This window comes from Epinephelus fuscoguttatus, linkage group LG8 (genome assembly GCF_011397635.1).
Source record: "Epinephelus fuscoguttatus linkage group LG8, E.fuscoguttatus.final_Chr_v1".
Taxonomy (NCBI): Eukaryota; Metazoa; Chordata; class Actinopteri; order Perciformes; family Serranidae; genus Epinephelus; species Epinephelus fuscoguttatus.
Window position 1 is genome coordinate 6,465,010 of NC_064759.1, and position 23,572 is coordinate 6,488,581.

The window sequence follows — 23,572 nt, forward strand, 5'->3', positions numbered from 1 at the left end:
AAAGCCAACTGTTGCGTCGTCTACGTCGCCTCAAGTCGCCCTGTGTCAGTTGCATTTGAACACACTACACGGACTACATCCTATCTGTGCAGCCGAGCACCGCAGCACCTCCACGGACTATTACATCCAGACGGTCCCGGTGTTTCCTCCGCAGGCTCCACTTCACTCAGCTGCCCGATAAACCCACTGCTTCTTCCCACTTTAACCTGAATAACAAACCAGAACTCGGTGCTCTGGTTGGATCCAAACGGAGAGCCGGGGCTAGCTCAGAGACTAGTGGAGGCTAACTGGCTGTGCTTCCCTCCGGTCATGCTGTGGCTAACACTCTGCTAGCTGCTCCCAGCTAGCTCCAGTTTGTTATTCAGGTTAAAGTAATAAGAAGCAGCGGGTCTGTCGGGCAGCTGAGTGAAGTGGAGCCTGAGGAGGAAGCACCAGTTAGCCCTGGTTTCACTACAGGCAGATTCACTCACTACAGGGGCGAGGAAATAAAACCTGAACAGCCAGTCAGAGGGATCTCTCTCACTGCCAAGCTCTGCCGCCGATTCAACATGCTCAATTGGCCGAAAAGCCGCCAACGCCGAAGTGGACACACCGCAAAAACTAGGATGACACACACTCACCGCCGGCCCGACTTTGATCGACGGCCGACCATTGGCTTGGTGTGTCAGGGCCTTTACAATGAGCCCTTTATATCTACATAGAGAGTGGGTCCCCATCTACAGAGATCACCATGTTACAGGGCCATGTTTCTACAGTAGCCCGGAACGTACAAACCAAACAATGTCTCCATATAAGGCCAATCCCTGGTGTTTCTCAAAGTCAAGAAAGGATCCTTAAATGGCTGAATTTCATCATTCATTTCATCATCAGATCCTGCCTAAGGACTGTTCCAATGTCAGGCATCCTTCAAATTCTACCGAGGACAGTTGGTGTTTCTCACAGTCAAGGATCCTTCCTTGGTAGGACAAGTCCTTCCAAGGAAGGATCCTACAGAGGCAAAGCAAGAGTCCTTCCTAGCATTCAGTGAACACACATTGGAACAAGCTAACGAGTGTCCCCAGGTGTGCGTCATTAACCTTCACAAATGCATCCTTGAAATTCTTCTGAAGGAAGGACTCTGCCCTCAGTAGAATTTGAAGGATCCTTGACATTGGAATTGTCCTTCAATGACAAAACTCAGGCAGACACCGTCTCCACATTTAAGACTAGACTTAAGACTTTCCTCTTTGATAAAGCTTATAGTTAGGGCTGGCTCAGGCTTGCCTTGTACCAGCCCCTAGTTAGGCTGACTTAGGCCTAGTCTGCCGGAGGACCCCCCTTCTTTCCTTCTCTCTCTCTCTCTCGTGTCCTGTTACTACAGCTTGCTAACTCGGCCATACTGCATGTCACTAACTCGGCTTCTTCTCCGGAGCCTTTGTGCTCCACTGTCTCTCAGATTAACTCATATCGCAGCGGTGCCTGGACAGCGTGACGTGTGTGGTTGTGCTGCTGCCATGGTCCTGCCAGATGCCTCCTGCTGCTGCTGCTGCCATCATTAGTCATTAGTCATACTTCTACTGTTATTATACACATATGACTATTGTCACACATGTATACTGCCAGATATTAATACATACTTTCAACATATTGTACCACAGTAGCCAGAACTATAACTATAATATTATTACTTTCAATAATGTTGTTGTAAGCTACTGTCATTACCTGCATCTCTCTCTCTCTCTCTCTCTCTCTGTCTCATTGTGTCATACGGATTACTGTTAATTTATTATGCTGATCTGTTCTGTACGACATCTATTGCACGTCTGTCCGTCCTGGAAGAGGGATCCCTCCTCAGTTGCTCTTCCTGAGGTTTCTACCGTTTTTTTTTCCCCGTTAAAGGGTTTTTTGGGGAGTTTTTCCTTATCCGCTGTGAGGGTCTTAAGGACAGAGGGATGTCGTATGCTGTAAAGCCCTGTGAGGCAAATTGTGATTTGTGATATTGGGCTTTATAAATAAAATTGATTGATTGATTGATTGATTTAAGGATCCTTCATTGAAACACCCAGATGAACAGGATGAATTTTGTATGTTTCTATGTTTCTGTGTATGTCTTGTGTTTGTCATCTCATATCTAAAAAATGCCTTTAACCTTCTGTTACTATGTTGGTTTGGGGGAAGGTCTCAAGTATTTTCAAGTCAAAAGGCATTGGTGTTAAAGTCCAAATTAAGTTGCAAGTCTTGTCGAATCTAAAGTCATCAAATTTGTGACTCGAGTCCCAGTCATGTGACATAGGTCCAAACCTTAGAGTTCTTCCTCACCAAACTGGGCAAAACGATCGCTCTGTGCAACCAAAGCACCAGAAAAAAGTTGGTATTAAATGTTTCTGCAAACCCAGGTACATTTGCACGTTGTTATGTAGCGGTTATGTTTAAACTTAACATTTCATGGATGCTGTGGTTAACATGTGGTTAGATTTTTGCACAAAAACGACTAGGTTATGGTTTGGAACAGATCATTTTTTGGTTTAAAATACCACAATTTTGGCAGAAAATACAGCGATCTTTGCAAAAAACAACAGCCTTTCATACCGATAAATCAGTTGGAAAAAAATCCAACAGCTGCTAGAAAACACCCACGTTTGATGCCTACAGATCCTAGTACAGCTTGGCAGGCATCTTGCCTAGGTGTCACGCCATCCACCTTCCCCTCCACCTCCCGATGACAAAGTCACTTTACAAACGTTGATATGATTCGTATGAAACATGCAAATGTAACGTGTTCGTGGTTTGCAGAATGTATAATGCCAACATTTTCTGTTGGTGACTGGGCTGCTTCATGGAGCCAGCTTTGTTGCACGGCGGCACCATCACGTTGAATAAAGAAAGAGCCGAACACAAACCACCAGACCAGAATTACACAAATGTTAGTTGACATGTGTGTCCACATAGTTTTGGCCACAATGCATCACTAATACAAGTTTAATTTACTCTCTGTCCCTCCCAGTTTCCTTCATTTATCTTCCTCCCCTTTTCCTCCGTCCTTTCCTGCCTTTTGTCAGTCCCTACCTTCGTGTTTTCTTTATTTCTTTTCTTGTTTCCTAAATACTTTTTTTTCGTTTCTTCCTGATCTGCAATCAACCAAAACTGGAGGTATCCCAATTTTGCAAACTCTGCTTTCCTTCACAATGATTACTTCCAACACTTGAGTAAATTTTACAAATATTTGCGTGCTTTCCCCACACTTTTAACACCATGGTAAAATTTTTTAGTATTTCCTCCGCCACTGATCAAACAATAACCTTTCGCTCAGGAGAAGAAAGACTTGTCCTCAGGCCTACTCTGCTCTCGGTCCTGAAAAGAGACCACAGCCCTAAAAAAAGTGCTGGTGTGATAATAAAACCAAGTGATCTGCGTGTCATCTTTCATTCACACGAGCAACAATTAGTGTCTCTGCACGACGCCTCTTTTCACATCAGTAAGACGAGCCTGGAGTGAATGTTCCCCACAGAAGTAATTACACCTCTGCTTGTTTTGTACAGCGGACACACAAAGACTCCAGTTAGTCTGGGCACTCGAATCATTAGACGTGAGACTGACAGGGATCTAGAGGCAGGCAGAGCGAGGATGGCACAGACAGACAGCAAATTACACACAGACAATATCAGCTTTCATTCTCAAATTAAACCAGAGAGAGAGGCGGAGGGGGAGGCAAGTCACAACGTGGAGAAGATCCAGCATGTAACAGAAGGTAAAACATGAGTCTGTGTCTCAAATCATCAGCTGCGTACACGTGTGATTAATGCTCCGTCACTACTGATTAATGAGCAGCTGTGGGCCGGATCAGGGCCAAACAATGTTTGCAGTAATGTCTCTGATTTGTCTGACACCCAGGACAGAGTGAAGGAAATTCAGCAAAACAGCCCCATAATTGATCATCTGAGTTGACTGCATCTGGGCTGATTTATCTGGAGTTACTGAAAGAAAATTACATTATAGTAAAATACAACAGAACAGGCTTTGTCAGGGATTCAGCAGTAACATCCAAGAGCTATTTGCTGTCCTAGGTCCAGCTACTTTTATCAAAATGAAAACACTACTTCAGTGTCTGACAAAACAAATTTGAAAACTAAGAACTAAAAACTGGAAAACTAAGCAATAAAACCAGGCGTTACATGTATAATATTATAGTTACTTTGCAATCCATGCATCCATGCATCCATCCATTTTCATCCGTAGGGTCATGGGGGCAGCCAGCCAAGCAAAGAACCCCAGACGTCCCTCTCCCCACCGCCTCAGGCGTTCCCAGGCCAGATGACATATATAATCCCTCCAGTGTGTTCTGGATCTGCCCTGGAGCCTCCTACCTGTGCAACGTGCCCAGAACAACAGGAGGCGCCCAGGAGGATCCTGATCAGATGCCCGAACCACCTCAACTGACCCCTTTTGACACGAAGCAGCAGCGGCTCTACTCCGAGCTCCCTCCAGATGTCCGATCTCCTCCCCCTATCTCTAAGACTGAGCCCAGACACCCTTCAGAGGAAACTCATTTCAGCTGCTTGTATCTGTGATCTCATTCTTTTGGTCACCACCCAGAGCTCACGACCATAGGTGAGGGTTGGGATGTAGATGGACCAGTAAATCGAAAGCTTTGCCTTCCCTCTTTACCTTGACGGTCTGGTGCAGTGCTTGCATCGCTGCAGCACCGCTGATCCATCTCCATATTCTTCTTAATTTGACCATGTTTGTTGAACATAGGACTGTCCTTACATAACAAGAGAAGTTGCTTAACTCTAATAAGTCCAGCTTTCAGTACACAGACTTGTTGCTCTCTGCTATTTGAGAAACAACATGGATGGAGAAATAAAACTGTGCAAGCGTGTGTCCAAATTTCATCCAGAACTTCGGGGCAATCCATAAAGTTTCTTGTTCTTTTCTATTGCTTTCCTTCCTTTTCCCTCACTTTTCTCTTCATCTGAACACAGCCTCACTCCGACCTCGTCACATATTGACGTTTGGTCATGAACTTTCCACATCCACATACGACGTGCAAGGAACCCTGGGTGTGTTGGGTGCTGATGTTCTGGGACGCCATGTTAACTTCAGCCTGTTACATGTATTGTCTTCCTTCAAGATACACTTCCGTTCTCACAAGAAATTTAACGTTTACATACAGTCTCTTTCAAACTGAACGCACTCCGTCAGTACAACAATGCTAACTGAAGTTTTTTTACTTCAGCAACTAACACACGAGGTTGGGTTTAGGCAACAAGAACTTGTGGTTAGGTTTAGGAAGAAAAGAACAGGGTTTGGCTTTAGAATCCTAAAAGACACGAACGCTGCTCTCCCGAAAGTCGTTATTTGTCGGACCCGTCCATCCCGGCCACCCTAATCCGACTTTTGTTCTTGTCCTGCTGTGTTTCCTCCTGACACTGCCGAACGCCGTTAAACTATAATGGCGACCGGCTGCGTAACATGCCAACCTGAAAGGACGCTTTTTTTGTCAGTGTCTGACACCGCAGGTCACTGCCCAAGTGCCGGATTTTGACAACTTTGGAGTGAGACTGGGTTGACTGATTTGACAACAAATCTGAAGGTGGAAGGTTTTACCTGACAGAGAAATACTGCACTACAGTACTTTGATTTTTAACACATTCAGCCAGACCATTTGTTCTATATTGCAGGTGAGCAGTCAGGGAGGCATGGCAAAATCCACTGAAATGTTCCTGAAGTTTAACATGATGATACTGTACATCAAAAAGTAAAATTACCATCCAAGTTTCATATCAGCATAGGGGAACACGTTGGAAAATGTTTGGGAGTCATCCGTCAGAACATTTTGAGCGTTGATCACTTAATTTCCTACATTCCAGTGAACTTTTATGCACCAATTTGTGGCTTTTCTACATCATTTTCTTGTGGAAATGTCTTTAACTTCATCAAAATAAAAGTCCTCCACCACTTTAATGATTTTATTGGTTTTTACACCCATGGCATCACAAGAGGCTCATAGAAAAACTTTTCAATGATTTTCCAAACTGCTTTAGGAGTGTCGAGGACACACCTTCATTCACACGTTCACACGTTACAGAGCAGCTGCAGCTTTGATTTGGAGTTTAGTGAGGGAGGGAACATTTAATTTCCCCTTAAATTAAACTAATTAATGCAGAAATCCAAACGAGCAGGAATATTCTGGTCACAGCAGCTCGGCTATCGTGACGAGCGACTACTTAAGATTTTATATGAAAACCAGGAGTAGGAGAAAAATATGAAGCTACAGTGGAACCAAACAAAAACAAACCAAAGTCTGCTTTATAGTGGAAAGGAACATCTGAAGACTACAAGTACAGTCCAAGAACAGCAGGAGTCACTAAAGCAAAGCCTCTGTGTCACCACACAACATTCAACAACAGTTTACTGCTTCAGAACGAGTCTACCAAAGTCAAGTGGTCATATATTTTGAGGAAAAATCTGATTGAAGAGAGTTTTGGAAGCTGGTGTTTAACTGCTAAATCTGGATGAATTTGGATCCAGACTTTTGTTGTTATTTTTAGACAAAGATTGTCAGTCAGTTACAGTTTCTCAGGCTATGAAGTAGGCCTATGTTTATGTAGCTACAACCAAAAAACAAATTTGACCTGGGATCTAATTAGGATGTCTTGACTTTGGAAAGGAGCCTAACCCAACAATTGAATACTATTAATGTTTAGTTTTTATTGAGTATTGCCTCTCTCCTGCCTCATCTACACTTAAAGGGATAGCTCAGTGTTTTTAAAGTGGGATTTAATGGGGTATTTACTCATAGTCAGTATATTACAGTAGATGTTAGTCGGCATGCCCCCAGTTTGGAGAAGAAGGAGTCTGACATGAAAGCTAAGCCTACTGAAAAACTTCCCACCTAAAAAAATTGATATCAACCAAAGTGTACACTGTATTGAGATTATTTACACTGCTTTACTTTGCTGTCAGACAGTGATTTCCAAAGGTAAAATCTGGCTGTTCTATTGCTCTCTTCACAGCCAGACTCCATTGACAAAAACAGTACTTAAACATTACTGAACACAGGAGCTGCTGGTCTACTGCCTCCTTGTTCTGTTATTTTGTTTGTGTTATTGTGTGACTTTGGCATTTAAAAGTGGTTACATCCGATTCACCAGAATCACACAACAACACAAACTAACTACCTGGTCGAAGCAGCAGTAGACCAGCAGCTCCTGTATTCAACAAGGTAAAACTACTGTTTTTGTCAGTGGAGTCTGGTGGCGCTCCGAAGTTGTTGAACTCCAGCGCTTTGTCAGTGACTTCTTGTGTCAGACACTGACGAAGAAAGCTGTCCTTTCATGTCAGCATGATATGCAGCCGGTTGTCGTTAATGTTTAACGGGGGGAACTATGAAAGTTAAAGCAGCAGAGGTCCGGGTAGAGCAAGCAGGAAGGGTGGTGGACGGATCCAACAACCACCGACTTTCACCCGGGGGACCAGTGTTCACTTCCTGTAAGATTGTAAAGTCAAACCCTGTTCTTTTTTCCTAAACCCAACCGTGTGTGTTGGCAAAATGGAACCACATGCAAAAAAAGTTGTCAGTCTGTGGAGTACCAATGTAGTGTCTTTATTTTGAAAGAGACTGTATGCAAACTGTACATTTCCTGTGAAAACAGAAGTGTATTTTGAAAACTGATAATGCATGTAACAGGCAGAACTTGACACGGTGCCCCGGAACATAAATAACCAGCACACCCAGGGTACCTTGAATGAGTATCTCGATGTGGAAAGTCCATGACCAAACGTCGATATGTGATGAGGTCGGAGTGAGAATGTGTTGTCAGTACAGGCTGTCTGACGGAGAGCTATAATGATAAAAAATACTCCCAAAAAAGAGTACACTTAAGCTGATATTGATTTGCTCACTTTTTTCAGGGGGTTAAAAAACGTTTTGTTGCTGACCCCCATCCACAGCAGTTCATTGCTTAGCTTCAATGGCGGACTCCACTCTGCTTCTCCAAACTGTGGACATGCCGACCGCCATCTACTGTATGTAATACACTGACTATGGGTAAGTACCCCATACAACCCCACTTCAAAAATCGGAACTGTCACTTTAAGAGTATTACACCAAGCTGTCATTCTCCATACACTAGATACAGATATCACAATTATAAATCAGTTTAAGCAGAATTAATCAGTCGTGGATTATTATGAAGTCTCACCTGTACAGACCAGCTTTTGAATGTTAGGCTGTATCCACTGTTTTATCTGCCGCTTTCTGTTCTCTCAGCTTGTCTACCTTATTTCCCCTGGCTTTGCAGCGCCATGTGATCATATTTTATTTTTATTTTTATTTATTTTTGTATTTTATTTCATGCTTCTACATGCACTGACCTTGCATTCCCATATGCTTTGTGTATATGTTTTCTTGAATGTTTCAGTTGCACGTTTATTGTGACTGATTGAACTGTGGTTTTATTGTTTGTACTGTTAAGCACTCTGTGTGCACGTACTATGAAGGGTGCTGTATAAATAAAAGTTTACTTACTAAGCGTCTGAAGGAAGTAATTTCATTATAATAAACCTTGTCTGCTGCCTGAAAACAATGTTACTGTATAAATCTTCTATTTTTAAATTCCTATTTTCTAGTATTTTTTAAAGTCAGATATTAAATGTCTGTATTCATCTTCATAAAAACTGGTCAACAGTAAAAACAGCAGGAACAACAATGGAAATAAATCTTTTTTTTCTCATTTTATTCCTGAAGAAATCTGATATTTAAGCCTATCAGAGAGAGAAAGCCACGTGTTAATGTGCCAATCACACAGGCACCTAATCCCATCATCATCATCATCATCATCATCATCATGGATATTTGTCTCCTCAGAGCATCCAGGATCACATTTGAAACCCTCCACACTAAAAAGCAGTGGGCGGGGTTTTCTTACGAGCGCACACTGGAGGCGACCAATCACAGCCTCCCAAACAGAGGCGCACCTGAGTAGCTGCCAAAGCGCGAGGCGGTCCGGCTCTATAAAACCACGACTCACACATACTCTTCACCCATCATCAGTCTGCCTCCAGTCGGACCTACACCTCCTTCCTCTCTCCCCCCACCACCTCTCCCAGAAACAACCATGCACCTGAGCGCGTACGAGTCGTGCCATTCCCTGGTTGTACTTTGCATCCTGCTGAGGAGTTGTCACGCCTTCAAGAACGACGCCACGGAGCTGCTGTTCTCGCACGTGAGCGCGCCGGTGCCGGAGGTTCAGAGTAATGTGACCCTGAACCGCGCACGGACCGGCGGGAGAGGAGCGGCCGGCGGGGCGCACGACAGAGGCGGTGAGGACCGGAGGATGCTCCGCTTTGTCATAAACTCTCTCTCTCTGTGTGTGTGTGTGTTTGTGTGTGGTACCTCAGAATAAGTTACAGTGAACTTATTGTAGGCTACTTTAAGATAGGAAGCTGTTCTGTCACTGCTGTAGAGTCTTTGCCTTTCTTATTGTTCTCCTTTATCATCAGGAATTATTTGTAATCTGGGGTTATGTGCATGACATAAAATGATATTTGACATGACTGTTTAATGTTTAATTTAATGTAAGGTACTTTATGATCGCCTTTAACTAATGCAAAGTGTCTTTGAGTACCATAAAAATAAAACATATTATGACTAATATCATTATTGTTTTCGATCTGGCCATAGGTGTAGATTTCGGGGGGGACACAGGGGACCCGCCCCCCTCATTATTTAGGGTATGTGCATTTGTCTCCCCCAGTAAAAACATGAAAGTGGCAGAGGAAACTGGTGCATATAAATTCACCAATGCAGAAAATTAAAGGGGAACTACAACCATCTCAAAAGTTTATACGTTATTCCAATGGTCAAAAACAGTCCAAAAATTTTCGTAAACATAAACGACTCATTCCCAAATCCAAAAACCTGAGTGCTAAAACTCAAATTTGTGATGTCATAGGGTGTAAAATCTGGAGCTGCTCCATAATCACTGAATGGAAAGAGATGTTGTAGATGACACTGAGAGCGTCCACGGGAGTGTTCAGAGTACATGGGCGCATTTTCTCTTTTGGATTTGAGAACATGAAAACATTACAACATTACAACATTCTGTGGGTTGATAAAAATCGTATTCACTGTTTATGGAGCAGCTCCAGACTTTACACCCCGCGACATAAAGGTTTGAGACTCACTTACTTACGAAGTTTTAGACACACTTCTCTGGTTTCTGACTTTGAGAGAAAGCAGCTCATGTTCACAACTATTAATTGAATGTTCCTCGGTCATGGACATAACATTGAATTTCTTAATGTAGGTGGTGTTGCCCTTTAAGTGTTTGACACTCAAAATTTCCTTCTGGGGGACGGCCAAACCCCCCGTTTCAAATGTGTGTGTGTCCCTCAATGTTAAAACAAAATCTGCACGCTTAGATCTAGTAATGGACTGCTGAAGTCTAATTACTGGCTTTTAACAGTTTATGTATCCAAACAATGTGTGAAACGGATGAGAAAACAAAGTCTGCAGAAAATTCAAGCTGTTCCACTTCCAGTTTCCTTTTTTCCCTTTTGGTTCAGTTGATTTTCTTCATTTGCAGCCAAAAGCTCACAATAACTTTAAAGTTTAGGAATCTGAATTTCGTCTTTTTGTCTTTTACATCCACATCTCCAAGAGCCAAATGTGGCAGACCTGTTGATCAGGCACTCAGTGTCATCATCATATGCACACGCCTACACACTTTAAATATCACACAGTTACTTTGCAGAAAGTAGCATATATATCACAGAGATCCTGCAGCTGTAGAATCATGCATTTATAAAGTAATATCACTATAAGGTGACTGTGAAGTTGGGTTAGTGTTGCACAGACATTGTGCAGGAGGATTTTGTCACTGATATCATTCAGTGGCTCTGCTGCTGTAGTCGTGCTTCCCAGCAGAGACTGTTTCCCTGCCCATCACCACAGTGAGCTGAGGCAACACTCAGTGTAACACACACACACGGCTGGCCGTCGTCCAGGCCTGTACGAGTAGCTGACTGTGTGTCAGTGCGGCTGAATGGAGTCGAACAGGAAGCCTCCGATTGTGGCTCTGAGCTCTCCCAGCAGAGAAGGAGGGAAGGAGGGGAGTGAGGGTTCATTCATCAAACACTGTCACAGAGAAGAGAGGGAGGGGAGGGGGGGCATTGTCACTGAGGAGTATGGAGCTGTGTGAATGGACCCGAGCTTGGGTTACAGTGATGGGGGGGCGAGCAGGTGGGACACTGTGTGTAGCCTGCAGCAGAGTAATGCACAGTCGTAGCTGCTGCTGCTGCACACAGGTAATCCTCCTGTTAAAGCCCTGCCACGCTGATAAAAACTAAAGTTTATCCTTTTCACATGCAGTAATTCCTCAGCTTTTTGAAGTAGAAAGGTCAAAATGATATTGTGCTCCTTCCTGTGACTTGCCAGAGGCTGAAAAAGGGGCTCATACCCAACATAATGTGCAGGGTGAAGGGCTGGGCAGTAATCCTTCACTATTATCATGCATTAACCTTTCAGTAGCATGATGAAGTAATGACACAGTGTTACTGTGATGTGTAATTTTGCTGTCTCATTAGTGGTTTGGTAGGCATTTTAATACAAATCTATCAGATAACTAGTCTGGTGTTAGATGCAGTCAGTCAATCAAAATTAATCAGCAACTATTTTAATACTCGGATAAATGTTTAAGTCAACTTTCACTTGTTTCAGCTTTGCAGATGCTTTCCTTTTCAGACATGATGGTCAGTGGGGATGCACCGAAATTCTGGGCTGATACAGATACTTAAAATAACAATTTGTTTTGTTGTTGGTTATTTTGTTGGTATTTATTTTCCCTTTTGTGCCAGAAATCTTCATTATGAAAAAAAATAACTGAACTGCTTTAAAGTCGTTAAGCCCTTCTTTACACTATCTTTGAATAACAACAAACTCAGTCATACACATTTATGAAACAACATTTAAAATAAGATGGAAAACATTTTTAAAAACTGCCTCAGAAGTCTTTTTACTATATATAATATATGATAATTCCCTCTGTAATATCTGTTTGATATTGCTGTGAGGACATATTAATGAATTTCTCCTTCAAAATAAGAGTATTTATTTAAGTTTCTCACCAAAACCAACATTTTACAAAATCACATTTGAACACATCATAAGAACGTTATAATTTAGCTTTGCCCAGTACTCATTTTTACCATAGAGAGCTTGAATGCATCATCATGTTACTCAATCAGGCTCTCATAGGCCAACATTATTAACTCCTGGAACTGCAAACAAGGTCAATTATGACTCTTTCTGTTATGAATTTTTGACCCATGGAGGTTTTATATCTGTAAAACTTCCCTTGAGCTGAGAAAAGTGATTTAAAAATCCATGACATCATCTCAATGTAAAGTCTGTGAGCCGAGGGAGAACTCAAGGGCGGAGCCTATGGGAGAAACACTAGCTACTGCACATATACTGCAGAAGTAAACATGGAAGTTAGAAACTTGAGCAACTCCATTGGAATTCCTGGGCGCCATATTGGCATCCAGTATAGGCCTAGGTATTATTATACATCTTTGAACTCAATGCAACCTCCATCAGCAGTTCTTTGCATCCTTTCGTCCAGAAGATGTCATGGAGAAAATCTCTGTCTAGCCCAAACATGTTTTCTATAGTCCTTGGGATGATGGATCACCCTCAATCTCAAGCCCAACAATGAGAAAACATCAGCTATTACCATCAGCCAATGTCATGTTATTTGTCAAGCGACCGATGGCAGCCAACAAGGCAAATATCGGTGGATACCGATAGTCGATAAATTGGTGCATCCCGAATGGTTGGCTCAATATTTTGGTTTTGGACTGTTGATCGGACAAAACAAAGACATTTGAGGACGTTACCTTGGGCTGTGTGTAAATTTTTAAGGCTATTGTCACTGTTCACTGATATCTTATAGACAAAATTGTCAATTGATGAATCGAGAAATAATCGTTAGTAGCAGCTGTATCTAACATCCCGTGCAGCAGCCAGATTCTAACAATCCTCGTTTCTTTCCACAGAGCGAAGCCAAATCGGGTGCAGAGAGCTGAGGTCTACTAAGTACATCTCCGACGGCCACTGCACCAGCATCAACCCCATCAAGGAGCTGGTGTGCGCTGGTGAGTGTCTCCCAGCTCAGATGCTTCAGAACTGGATCGGCGGCGCCTACGGCAGGAAGCTGTGGAGTCGCCGGAGCAGCAACCACGATTGGCGGTGCGTCAACGACAAGACCCGCACCCAGCGCATCCAGCTGCAGTGCCAGGATGACAGCACGAGAACGTACAAAATCACCGTGGTCACCTCCTGCAAGTGCAAGAGGTACTCGAGGCAGCACAACGAGTCGGGCAACAAGTTCGAGGAGCCAGCTCTGTCGCCGCCACAGCTCCTGCACAAGCACAAGTCCAAGAGCAAGAGGAGGCTGGGGAAGAACCGGCTGAGTGAGAACTGGCACGACACTGAACCCTGAGACTCTCTCTGATCCACATGAACCTGCAGGAGTTTTGTCACGGTGACATCGAGACACGGCGTCCAGAGCTTGTGGATTATCTCTCAAAGTGACTGGGACTTTTTTAGGTGAAGCTGGTTCCTCACTATGATGGAGACCTCCAGAGGGCACGCTTAGGACTTCTCTTGACATTTGAATCCATGTGGTTAAAAGATAATGTGAACAGAACTGGGGTGTGCAGTCTGCAGAGCTTTCTGGAGCCCGACACACACAGTCCCAGATGTAGCCATGTGCATGCGCTCCTATATATTCATTTAATACGCAGATGGAAATCTGTAGTTTAGGCACCAACACCAGTAAACATCTCAAACAATCCTGTGTAAATACTTGTACATATATCAAATTCTTACCTGCCTTTTGAAGTATGGCCATGTGTATAAAATGTTACTATGTAAGATTTATGATGTATGATGTAATATATTTTCTGTGGCACCATATAATATGATACGTTTGCTTGAATGGCGTCAGCAGGTGGGTGAAATCTGGAAAAGCTTTGTCATCAGTCAGTCTTGTAATAACTTTATATGAAATAAATATCACTTTTTATCACATGTATTGTTGTCAGTGGAGACTTTAACATGTATTACTCATACAGAACGATGTTTCATCCACAGGAGGGCGGACATTTAAACTTGATTCAGACAATACTGAAGTCCTGATGTTAGCTAAGACTTGGTTATTGACGAAAGCTGGAAGGAAATATCAAAAATAATAAATTTAAAAATAATTTATAAATATATGTGTAGGAAACTGTTAGTTTTTCTTACAGACTTTAGTAAAGTAATATGTATGTATATATATATATATGGTATCATTTTTACTGCATTTCAAAAGCAAATATAGCATCGCGAGATTTGCCATTACAACCTAGTTTCTGCAGTAAGAGAGAATGACATCACGCGAGACTTTGGTCTTGATCTGTTGCGACTAGTAACAGCTGCAGATGCCTCTTTAAAGATGCGTCAAGTATTCGCGTGAGTTAAACCGGAAGTGAAATAATTTTAGCTTTAAATTATGAGTTCAATCTTTAAAAATGTACATCTGAGTGTAACATTATGCTGAGTGAAAAATATTATATGTACATGTTCCTGTAGTCACATCTTTTCCATGTTGTCTGGTATATGTTTTATGTTTCAGTAGATTTTTGGACCATCAGAATAGCATAGGAATATTAAAATTTCCATTTCCAGTACACTACAGTTTGAAGAACTGGTAATTTACTTAAGTATTTCAATTTTTTTTATTTTTAAACTAAACTCTTCCTCCACTACATTTCAGTGACAAACACTGTACTATTCTAACCTCCCCCACAAATCTCAAGAGTACCAATCTTGTTACTTGAGCTTTCAATCACATCTCCCAATCCATAGCAGATAGAGCTGAAGCATATTTATTTATTACTTTGCACACTGAAATTTTTATAAACAAAACAAATGAAAAGCTAATAAATCAAAATATTAGTTGTTGAATGTTTTCATTACTTTTCACCACTAAAAAACTAATACATTTAAAACAGTTTGCTTAAGGTTATAGAGTAATAAGTGCATGATAAATTCGAAGCCCATTTATTAAAGGTACTTTGTGGTATAAACAACCCTAAAAAAAAAACAAAAAACAAAACAAACAAAAAAAGACTCGAGATGCAGAGTTTTATTTTGAAAGCCTGCACCGGAAATGTGCCATTTAACGGATGTACCTTCACAGCGCTGTTTTCCCAAATCTCCATCCACGTTTTCCTCCACCCCGCCCATCAGCTGAGACCGCACAGTTTTTGAGGATGACCTATCGTGACCTGTCACCCTCCAACTGATGGAGGTTAACCACATCAACATGCAGAGTGATAACAGGGACCCGGACAGGCCCGCTCATCCCGGGATTTTCCCAACACACGAGGCCGGGAAGAGCGACCACCAGCCGGCGGAGTGCAGCGTGGACTTCCCGGTGTCTGTGGTTCTTCCTGCCGGTGGCACCGGAGAGAGAACCGGGCTACAGACACCCAAACAGTTCTGCTCGTTTCTGAGTCGGCCGCTCATAAGCTACACTATCCAGGCTTTCGAGAGGTAAGAGAAGAGTAAAATAAATACATAATAAATAAGTTGTCGCTGTGTGTGGAGGTTTCCAGGTACAGGTGTAACGGTAGTGACCGCAGCATCAGAGGAAACTGTCAGGACTTCACTTCCTCTAACGGTCAGCGTGAGTCTGTGCAGTCTGAGTGCAGGCTGCTCATAACTTCTACATGAGCATTTTTATATAAGGAATCTAGCATCTCTACATTTATCTGTTCTGTTCTTATCATATCATGCACATAAACATAAGGGTAGTAGTGGAGGATGTACTCAGATGTTGTACTTAAATAAAAGTAGCAATACCACAGTGTAGAAATGCACAAGTAGAAGTCTTACATTCAATAATTTACTCATTAAAATTACTAAAATATTAGCATCAAAATATACTTAAACTAAAAGTTGTCGTGCAGAATGGCCCACTGCAGAGTAATGTATTATGTCAGACTTGGTATTGATGCAGTAATTTGTACATTACTTTAATGTTGCAGCTGGTAAAGGTGGAGCTTTTTTACTTTATATACTGCTGGGTAGCTTATGAAGTTCACCAAGGGTCAATAAAGTGTTACCTTTATAAAGAAATAATAATCACTTTATGTGGTTAAAGTTAAAACAAGAGGACAAAAATGCAAAATGAATTAAAAAAAAATAAAAAGACCAAAACAAACAAAAGCAGTGAAAGCAAAAATGACAAAATAAAAAGGAAATTAAATAGATAACCTAAATAAAAAGACAACATGAGGGAAAAGCAAGTCTATAAAAATGGATTTGAAATATGGATGCACGATATTGGATTTTTTGCAGATATCCGATATGCCGACATATAACAACTTACTTGGCCAATAACCGATACTGATATTGACATATCCACTCTTTCCCTACCTAATTTTAGTGATCATCACGTCTCCTCTGTGGAAGAATTGACATCATATTATGTATATGTCATAACATAGAGTGCTTTTCAATGTATGTAATACTGATACTGGCTGACCGATACTACAACTTTGAAATACCCATGGAAGATCTAAGGCTACGAACTGGCTCCTATGGGGTCAGTATTTCTGCTGTGTAGCTTCGGCCAGAGCCTGACAAGCTTTAAAAGTCATCAGTAAAATCTTAATTAAATTCTATCCACAATAAAACATGCTACTTTATTTGTTAATTATATTTTTTATTAGGAGAAATCTGCAAAGTAACCAAAGTAATGAAACTAATATAATGGAAGTATAGTAATTATCTCTGCATTGTTTTGGAGTAGAAATATAAAGTAGCAGAAAATGAAAAGTTCAATGTCTGAGAAGTGTACCATTTACCACATAAGATAAGCTAATAAATTTTAAGAATTGGGTTTATTGCCAACAATAAAAATACTGAGAGAAAAGAAAATCAAGAAGAAACGTGCCAAAAAATATGAAACTTTGTTGTACTGTGATCAAAATGAGCCTCTATCCGAAGTGGTCACAGAGCGAGTGGCACCTGGTCCATTTTCAACATTAAAATGTCCGAAACCTTAGTAAAGAAACCAGTAGTATGGGAATTGCAAACTGTTTCTAGTGAAATATTACAGTACGCCAACACTGGACACCACGCCGTCATAAATATCCCACAATGACACCACATTCATGACAGACAGACAGCAACCAAGGCAGCTTTGTCATGTCAGTAAGGCTTTAATGTAACTCAAAGTAAAAGATTTCACTTCATTAGGCGTAATATTTTTGAAAATTAATTTTAAATTCACGATGTAGCAGAGGTTGACACGGGTTACCATAGTTACACGTCTCCAAGTGGCAAGGAGGCTGTCAGGAAGTGACGTAGTAATTACAGCTCAGTGCATCGAATAGATGCATACAACTGTTTATTCACACATACACTGAGTGAAAGTACACACTGAGTATGTTGTGAATAGTTTGCAATTTCGGATGCAACAATGGTTTTATTTGTCCATCATGAATGGACTAGTTCAGTGGACCTAAAAAAGACTTAGGTCAGGTGATTACTACTAAACCGTCTCCATGTCAAATGAACAACTCTATCTGCTGAAGAAGGCCATGAGATGTGACTGAAAGCTTTGGAAATAACAAGTAAAGGGATACCTGTGATGAAAGGTTTTTATTCATACTGGTTACGCCTGTTTAGAATGGCCAAATTTATTACGAGCATGTAAAAGAAAAAACGTACTATACACTGAATTCTTAAAGAAAAGAACAACACATGCCGAACACTCATATAAGACATATAAAAATAAACTAACACAAATTATGAGAACCAGTAAAAAGGAATATTACAGTAATTCACTGGAGGAAAATAAAAACAACATTAACAAAACGTAGAATATACTGAAAGAAATTATTAAAAAAGGAAGTGGGAGGACAGGATATCCTAAATATTTCTTAACAAAAAATGACACAACCACTGCTGACATGACCTCAGCTGTAGAGGAATTTAACAAATTCTTTGTCGGGGTCGGTCCTGGTATGGCCAGAGAGATCACAAAGACTGGTAGTAGTGATGGGGTTGAAAGTAAATATATATATATATATATTAATGAAACAATATTTGTGAGAGGGACTGATGAAAAAGAAATCATTGACACTGTAAAAAAAACTTAAGAATAAGAAGTCTACAGACTGGAATGGTCTTGACATGACTATAGTTAAAAATATCATTGATTGTATAGCTAAACCCCTGTCTCACATCTGTAACCTGTCTCTACAAACTGGGATATTTCCAAAGAAAATGAAAACAGCAGAAGTTATACCAATATACAAATCCGGAGACAGACATACACTGTCAAACTACAGACCGGTTTCTCTGCTCCCACAGTTTTCTAAAATACTGGAAAAATTTTTTATACATGACTGGATGACTTCACTACAAAACACAACGTACTGTATGAACAACAATATGGTTTCAGAGCTAAAAGGACAACATCATTTGCACTCATAAAATTTGTAGAAGAAATCACAACGGCAATAGAGAACAAAGAATATGCGGTGGGGGTATTTCTTGATTTAAAAAAAGCATTTGATACAGTAGACCATGAATTATTAATAAAAAAACTACAACGATATGGCATCAGAGGGACAGCATCATCCTGGATATTCAGATACCTACGAAATAGACAACAGTATGTAGAAATAAACGACAATAAGTCACAATTGCAAGAGATCACGTGTGGAGTGCCCCAGGGCTCAGTACTAGGACCATTACTGTTCATACTATACATTAACAATATATGTGAAATATCAAAAACCCTACAAACAATTCTGTTTGCAGGCGACACAAACTTGCTCTGCTGTGGGGACAACTTGGAGCAACTCTTGGACACTGTAGAAAAGGAGCTGAGCAGGATGAAAACTTGGTTTGATCAAAATAAATTAACACTGAACTAAACAAAACAAAATTCATGATCTTTGGGAATAGATCGACAAACTCAGACAAGAAACTCATGATAAATGATACAGAAATTGAAAGGGTAACAGAAGTTAAATTTCTCGGAGTAATAATTGACAGTAAATTAACCTGGAAGCCACACATAAAGCACATTAATGCCAAAATATCCAAATCACTCGCAGTAATGAATAAAGTCAAATACCTATTAAATCAAGCCTCACTATATACATTGTACTGTTCCTTCATACTTCCATACATCAGTTACTGTGTGGAGGTATGGGGGAACACTTACAAATCAAACACACATCCAGTATTCATCCTGCAAAAAAGAGCAATTGGAATCATTAATAAAACCACATACAGAGAACCTACAAATTCACTTTTTTATCAAATTAAGAACACTAAAATTCCAAGATCTCGTTGATTATAAAATTATTCAAATCATGCACAAAGCAATAAATCATCAATTACCTGTCAGTGTCCAAGAGTTATTCCAATTGAGAGAAAGTAAACATAACATCAGAGGAATCCACATATTCAAGAAACCACCAATCAGAACGACTGCAAAACTTCATTGTCTGTCAACCAAGGGTATAAACTTATGGAACAGCAGTAACAATGAGATAAAAACATGTGAAACCTTAACTAAACTAAAAAACATTTTCAGAAAGAAAGTAAAGTAAATATGAGATGGAACAGTGATATTTTTTTGTCTTGTTTTGTTAATTATGTTTTGTCTTGCTGGAGGGTTGTTTGTTTGAAAATTCTAGTGTATTTGTCTGTTATTGTATTATATCTTGAAAATCGAACTTTAAGGTTGTTGTTTTTTTGTTTTTGTTTTTTTTGTGTTTTGGGTTTTTTGTATATATATATATATATATATATATATATATGTATATATATATATATATTTTTTTTTTTTTAACTTAAATTGCACACATAAAATATAAGGGGGTACTAGAAAAGTTTTTTTTTTTAACTTCTTCTTACCCCTTTTGAACATGACCAATATCATTTAAGTTGTTTATTGTTTGATTCTGCTTTGCTTGTTTTGTTTTGTTTTATGTCGTATGCTTTATTTTGTTTGACTTTTTGTTTCTTTTAACATGTTTAATCAAATCATTCAATTCAATTCAATTCAAATTTGAAGGTGTTGCTAATTCCTGTTTCCTGTTAGGTGTACCTTAAAGCACCTTGTAACTCTGGTTTTCTAGGTTTACTTTACATACTGACTTTTCCTAAATTTTGAATGCAGGTACTCTATTACTCACATTTGGGACTGCCATGCATTTCCTCCTCCACTGCAGGACAGATTGATATTTTCTTCAGATTTCAGGCTCCATCATAACAGTGAAGAGAAGGTGGATGTTTACACTGTGTGGGGATCACTGCCTGACCCTCATTACAACAATGCAATAACAACCGGTGTTTGTTATCTGATGTGGCTCCTCTTAGATTGTTGTCAGTGTTTACATGTTGTCAGGAAATGAATGCAGCAACATCCTGGGACTAGAGAGCTGGACAGAGATACTGCCTGTGTGGCCCCGGTGCTTACAGAGAGGTCGTAGGTCATCGGTGTCAGAGCTCAAAAGCTGCTGAGTTCAGATCCACAGTACAAGCCTGGTAACTCAGAAACAGGGAGACAAGGTGTTGAAATTAGTGCAGTTTGTCTGTTTCATGTCTCCGTAAAGCAAATATTTTTAGGTTTAGATCTGTTGGTTGGCCGATACAGGCATTTTAAAAACGTCATCTTGGGCTCTGGGAACTTTTGACAAACATTTTTTAACATTCTCCAGATCAAACAAGCAAAAACAAAATCGACAGATCAGTTGCAGCCCTGATTTATAACTGTAAGAAGCTCTGTGTGAGTGATACGTTCTGCCGTCTTTCTGACTTCTCACCTGACAAAACTGACGCTGTGTTCCTGCAGGGTGTCGTGGATCCAGAGCATTGTGGTTGTTGTTGCCAAAGAAAACATGGACCTGATGACGGACATCGCCCAGCGCTTCCAGCACAGGAAGGTTCGAGCGGTGCCAGGCGGCTCGACTCGTCACAGGTCGATATGTAACGGAGTCCTGGCTCTGGGCGAGGGGGAGGAGGAGAGGCCGAAGGTGGTCATCATCCACGATGCCGTGCGGCCTTTTGTGGAGGAGGATTTTCTGTACAAGATAACCATGGCTGCCAAGGAACAAGGGGTCAGTATGATAAACATTATTTTAACTATAACACCAGAGTATTTGGAGAGATATGAACTTTAGCTGTAATCCCTGCAACTGTTACATCTGCTGCTTTTTCTCATCTGCATCAAGTGTTTTTATATTGGGTATTTGGTAAAGTCAGAACTTTGGTACCAAATACATGAGACATACTAGTTTATCATATCATCAAAATAGCTGCGAAACTAATCAACAACTATTTGACTAATCATTTGAAACATTTTCTCAAGCAAACATGGCAAACATTGTCTAGTTCAAGCTCCTCAAATGTGAGGATTTGCTTCAATTTTGTATGGAATAAGCTTGCAATGAACTATTATTTTCATTACTAATGATTGCCTTGATTAACTGATTAATTGTGTGATATTTAGAAACATGAGCAAATAGTGAAAAATTCCTCTCCCAGTTTCCCTGTGTCCCTGTGTCTGAGGTGACATCCTCAGATGCCTAATTTTGCTGACGGTCTGAAACCCCAAATATTAATTTTACCATAAGGTGAGAGAAGTAAAAGCATCAAACCTTTAGATGTCAGGAGCTGGAGCCATCAAATGTTTGGGATTTCTTCTTGAAAATGACTCACAAGATTAATTAGATTATCAGAATAGTTGACAATGATTTTTCTGTCAATTGTCTTATTGTTACAGCTCCACCTGATCACCAGAGAGAATGTATGTATTATGCGTTGTAGCAAATTACAGATATGTTACATTTGCACGTCATCATGTTGTTGAAATGTAAAGTTTCAGTGTAGCTGGGATAAGTTGAATTTGACGTTTCAACAACAATGTAGTTAATTAAGGTTATGTTTTGGCACAAAAATCACTTGGTTATGGTTAGAAAAAGATCACGTTTTGCCTAAACTACCTGCTTTTGGGGGCACAATCTTGACAGGAAATGCAGCAGTGTCTCAGTAAAAGCAGCTGCTTTTCGTGCCACTGTTCTTGCTGGATGAACAGCAACGGGCCACTACAGAATGCCCATGTTTGGTGTCTAAAAAGCAGCTGGAAAAACAGCACTGACTCACTAAATCAAGGGGTTTTGTTGTTTGTTGGTCCCACACAGTGTCCTGCAGCTTGACAGGTGTCTTGCCCAGGTGACACGCCATCGGCAGGGACTCGGCTTGGGAACTGGAGGGTCTCAGGTTCAAGTCCCCGTACATATCAAGTATGGAGTGTGGACTGGCCCACTAGGCACTGCCGAGGTGCCCTTGAACAAGGCTCGCAACCCCCAAACTGCTCCAGGGGCGCCGTATCATTGCTGACCCTGTGTTAGAGCCATTTCTAGCAGTTCTTAGTTTCCTATTCTTTTTTGAGTCACTTTAATGCACCACATGACCTGACATCCCAGAACTTTTAATTAAAGGCAGGTGTGCTGAAGTAAGTGTGACGTGTGGAAGACGCCACAGAGTTACAGTCTTTAACCCTCGTGTTTTTGGTCGATTTTATTTTTTATTGTTTGATGAAGTTGTTTAATACCCCATTATATTTGAACTTTATTTTTGTAAAGGCCTGTTTGTTTGGGGATTTTTGTTGTCATTTTTTAAATGCAACAGTCAAGACAATCAGTTTATAGCATCATCCTGCAAATCAATCAACTCTTAAACCAACCGAAGCACCTGGATCATCAAACAGTGAGTAAAGTTAAACCAAAGACCGCAAGTTTATCATATTTCCCATGACAGCGTCTGTGGGCGGCTATTTTTGAGCTTATTTGGAAGCTGCAGTATCCTGCATTACCCCTCTGGTGTTACTGCATTTGTGGATTGATAGATAAAGAAATTCAATTCAATTCACCGTGCTCTTCGTCTCCTGAACAGATTCACCTCATATTCTACGTTACTCGAGAAACGTTGATATGAAACATACAAGTGTCACATATTGGTTTGCAGAAACTTACAATGCCAACTATTTGTTCTGTCGACCGGACCGGGCACTTCTAGTCTTATATTATATTGAAGTGAATATTTTTGGGTTTTAGACTGTTGGTGAGACAAAACAAGGTATTTGAAGATGTCACCTTGGACTCTGGGAAAGGGGATAAACATTTTTCACTATTTTTTGAGGTTAATAGACCAAACAATCGATTAATCAAAAAATAAATAGCAGATTAATTGCTAATGAAAATCATCATTAGTTATAGCCTTACATAAGATGAAAATTCTCAGTGAATCCTGTGAAAGTGGGTGTTTGTCACTGTTTTCAGACATTTTACAAAAAAATATTGATAGAAAAAAATCGTGTTGTTAGATTAATTAATACTGAAAATAATTGTGAGTTGCAGAGTTATAACAGAAGCTCAGTAGTTGGTGACTGTGATGTTAAACCTTGCAGATATCTGGAGGACAGTGAAATATTTTTTTATAGCAGACAGACAT

General features: G+C 40.5%; 2 protein-coding genes across 2 annotated transcripts in view; both read left to right on the top strand.

The window, feature by feature from the left end:
- Positions 1-9,013: 9,013 nt before the first annotated feature.
- On the top strand, positions 9,014-14,064 carry sostdc1a (sclerostin domain containing 1a). Its single transcript, XM_049583359.1, has 2 exons — positions 9,014-9,303; positions 13,039-14,064. The coding sequence occupies exons 1-2, from the start codon at positions 9,099-9,101 to the stop codon at positions 13,482-13,484; spliced, it is 651 nt and encodes a 216-aa protein (XP_049439316.1). The 5' UTR covers positions 9,014-9,098; the 3' UTR covers positions 13,485-14,064.
- A 1,033-nt stretch (positions 14,065-15,097) lies between these two features.
- Positions 15,098-23,572, top strand: part of crppa (CDP-L-ribitol pyrophosphorylase A) — a 70,811-nt gene continuing 62,336 nt past the window's right edge. Inside the window, exons 1-2 of the mRNA XM_049583340.1 lie at positions 15,098-15,583; positions 20,913-21,177. Of these exons, the coding sequence (XP_049439297.1) occupies positions 15,333-15,583; positions 20,913-21,177 (516 nt within the window). The 5' untranslated portion in view covers positions 15,098-15,332. The remainder of the gene's footprint in view (positions 15,584-20,912; positions 21,178-23,572) is intronic.

What these genes read in the sequence shown, in the direction of transcription:
- sostdc1a (XM_049583359.1), top strand. Translation starts at nt 9,099, where the DNA reads ATGCACCTGAGCGCGTACGAGTCGTGCCATTCCCTGGTTGTACTTTGC. An exon ending in CGGGGCGCACGACAGAGGCG is followed by an intron (nt 9,304 to 13,038) that starts GTGAGGACCGGA and finishes TTCTTTCCACAG; the next exon opens with AGCGAAGCCAAATCGGGTGC.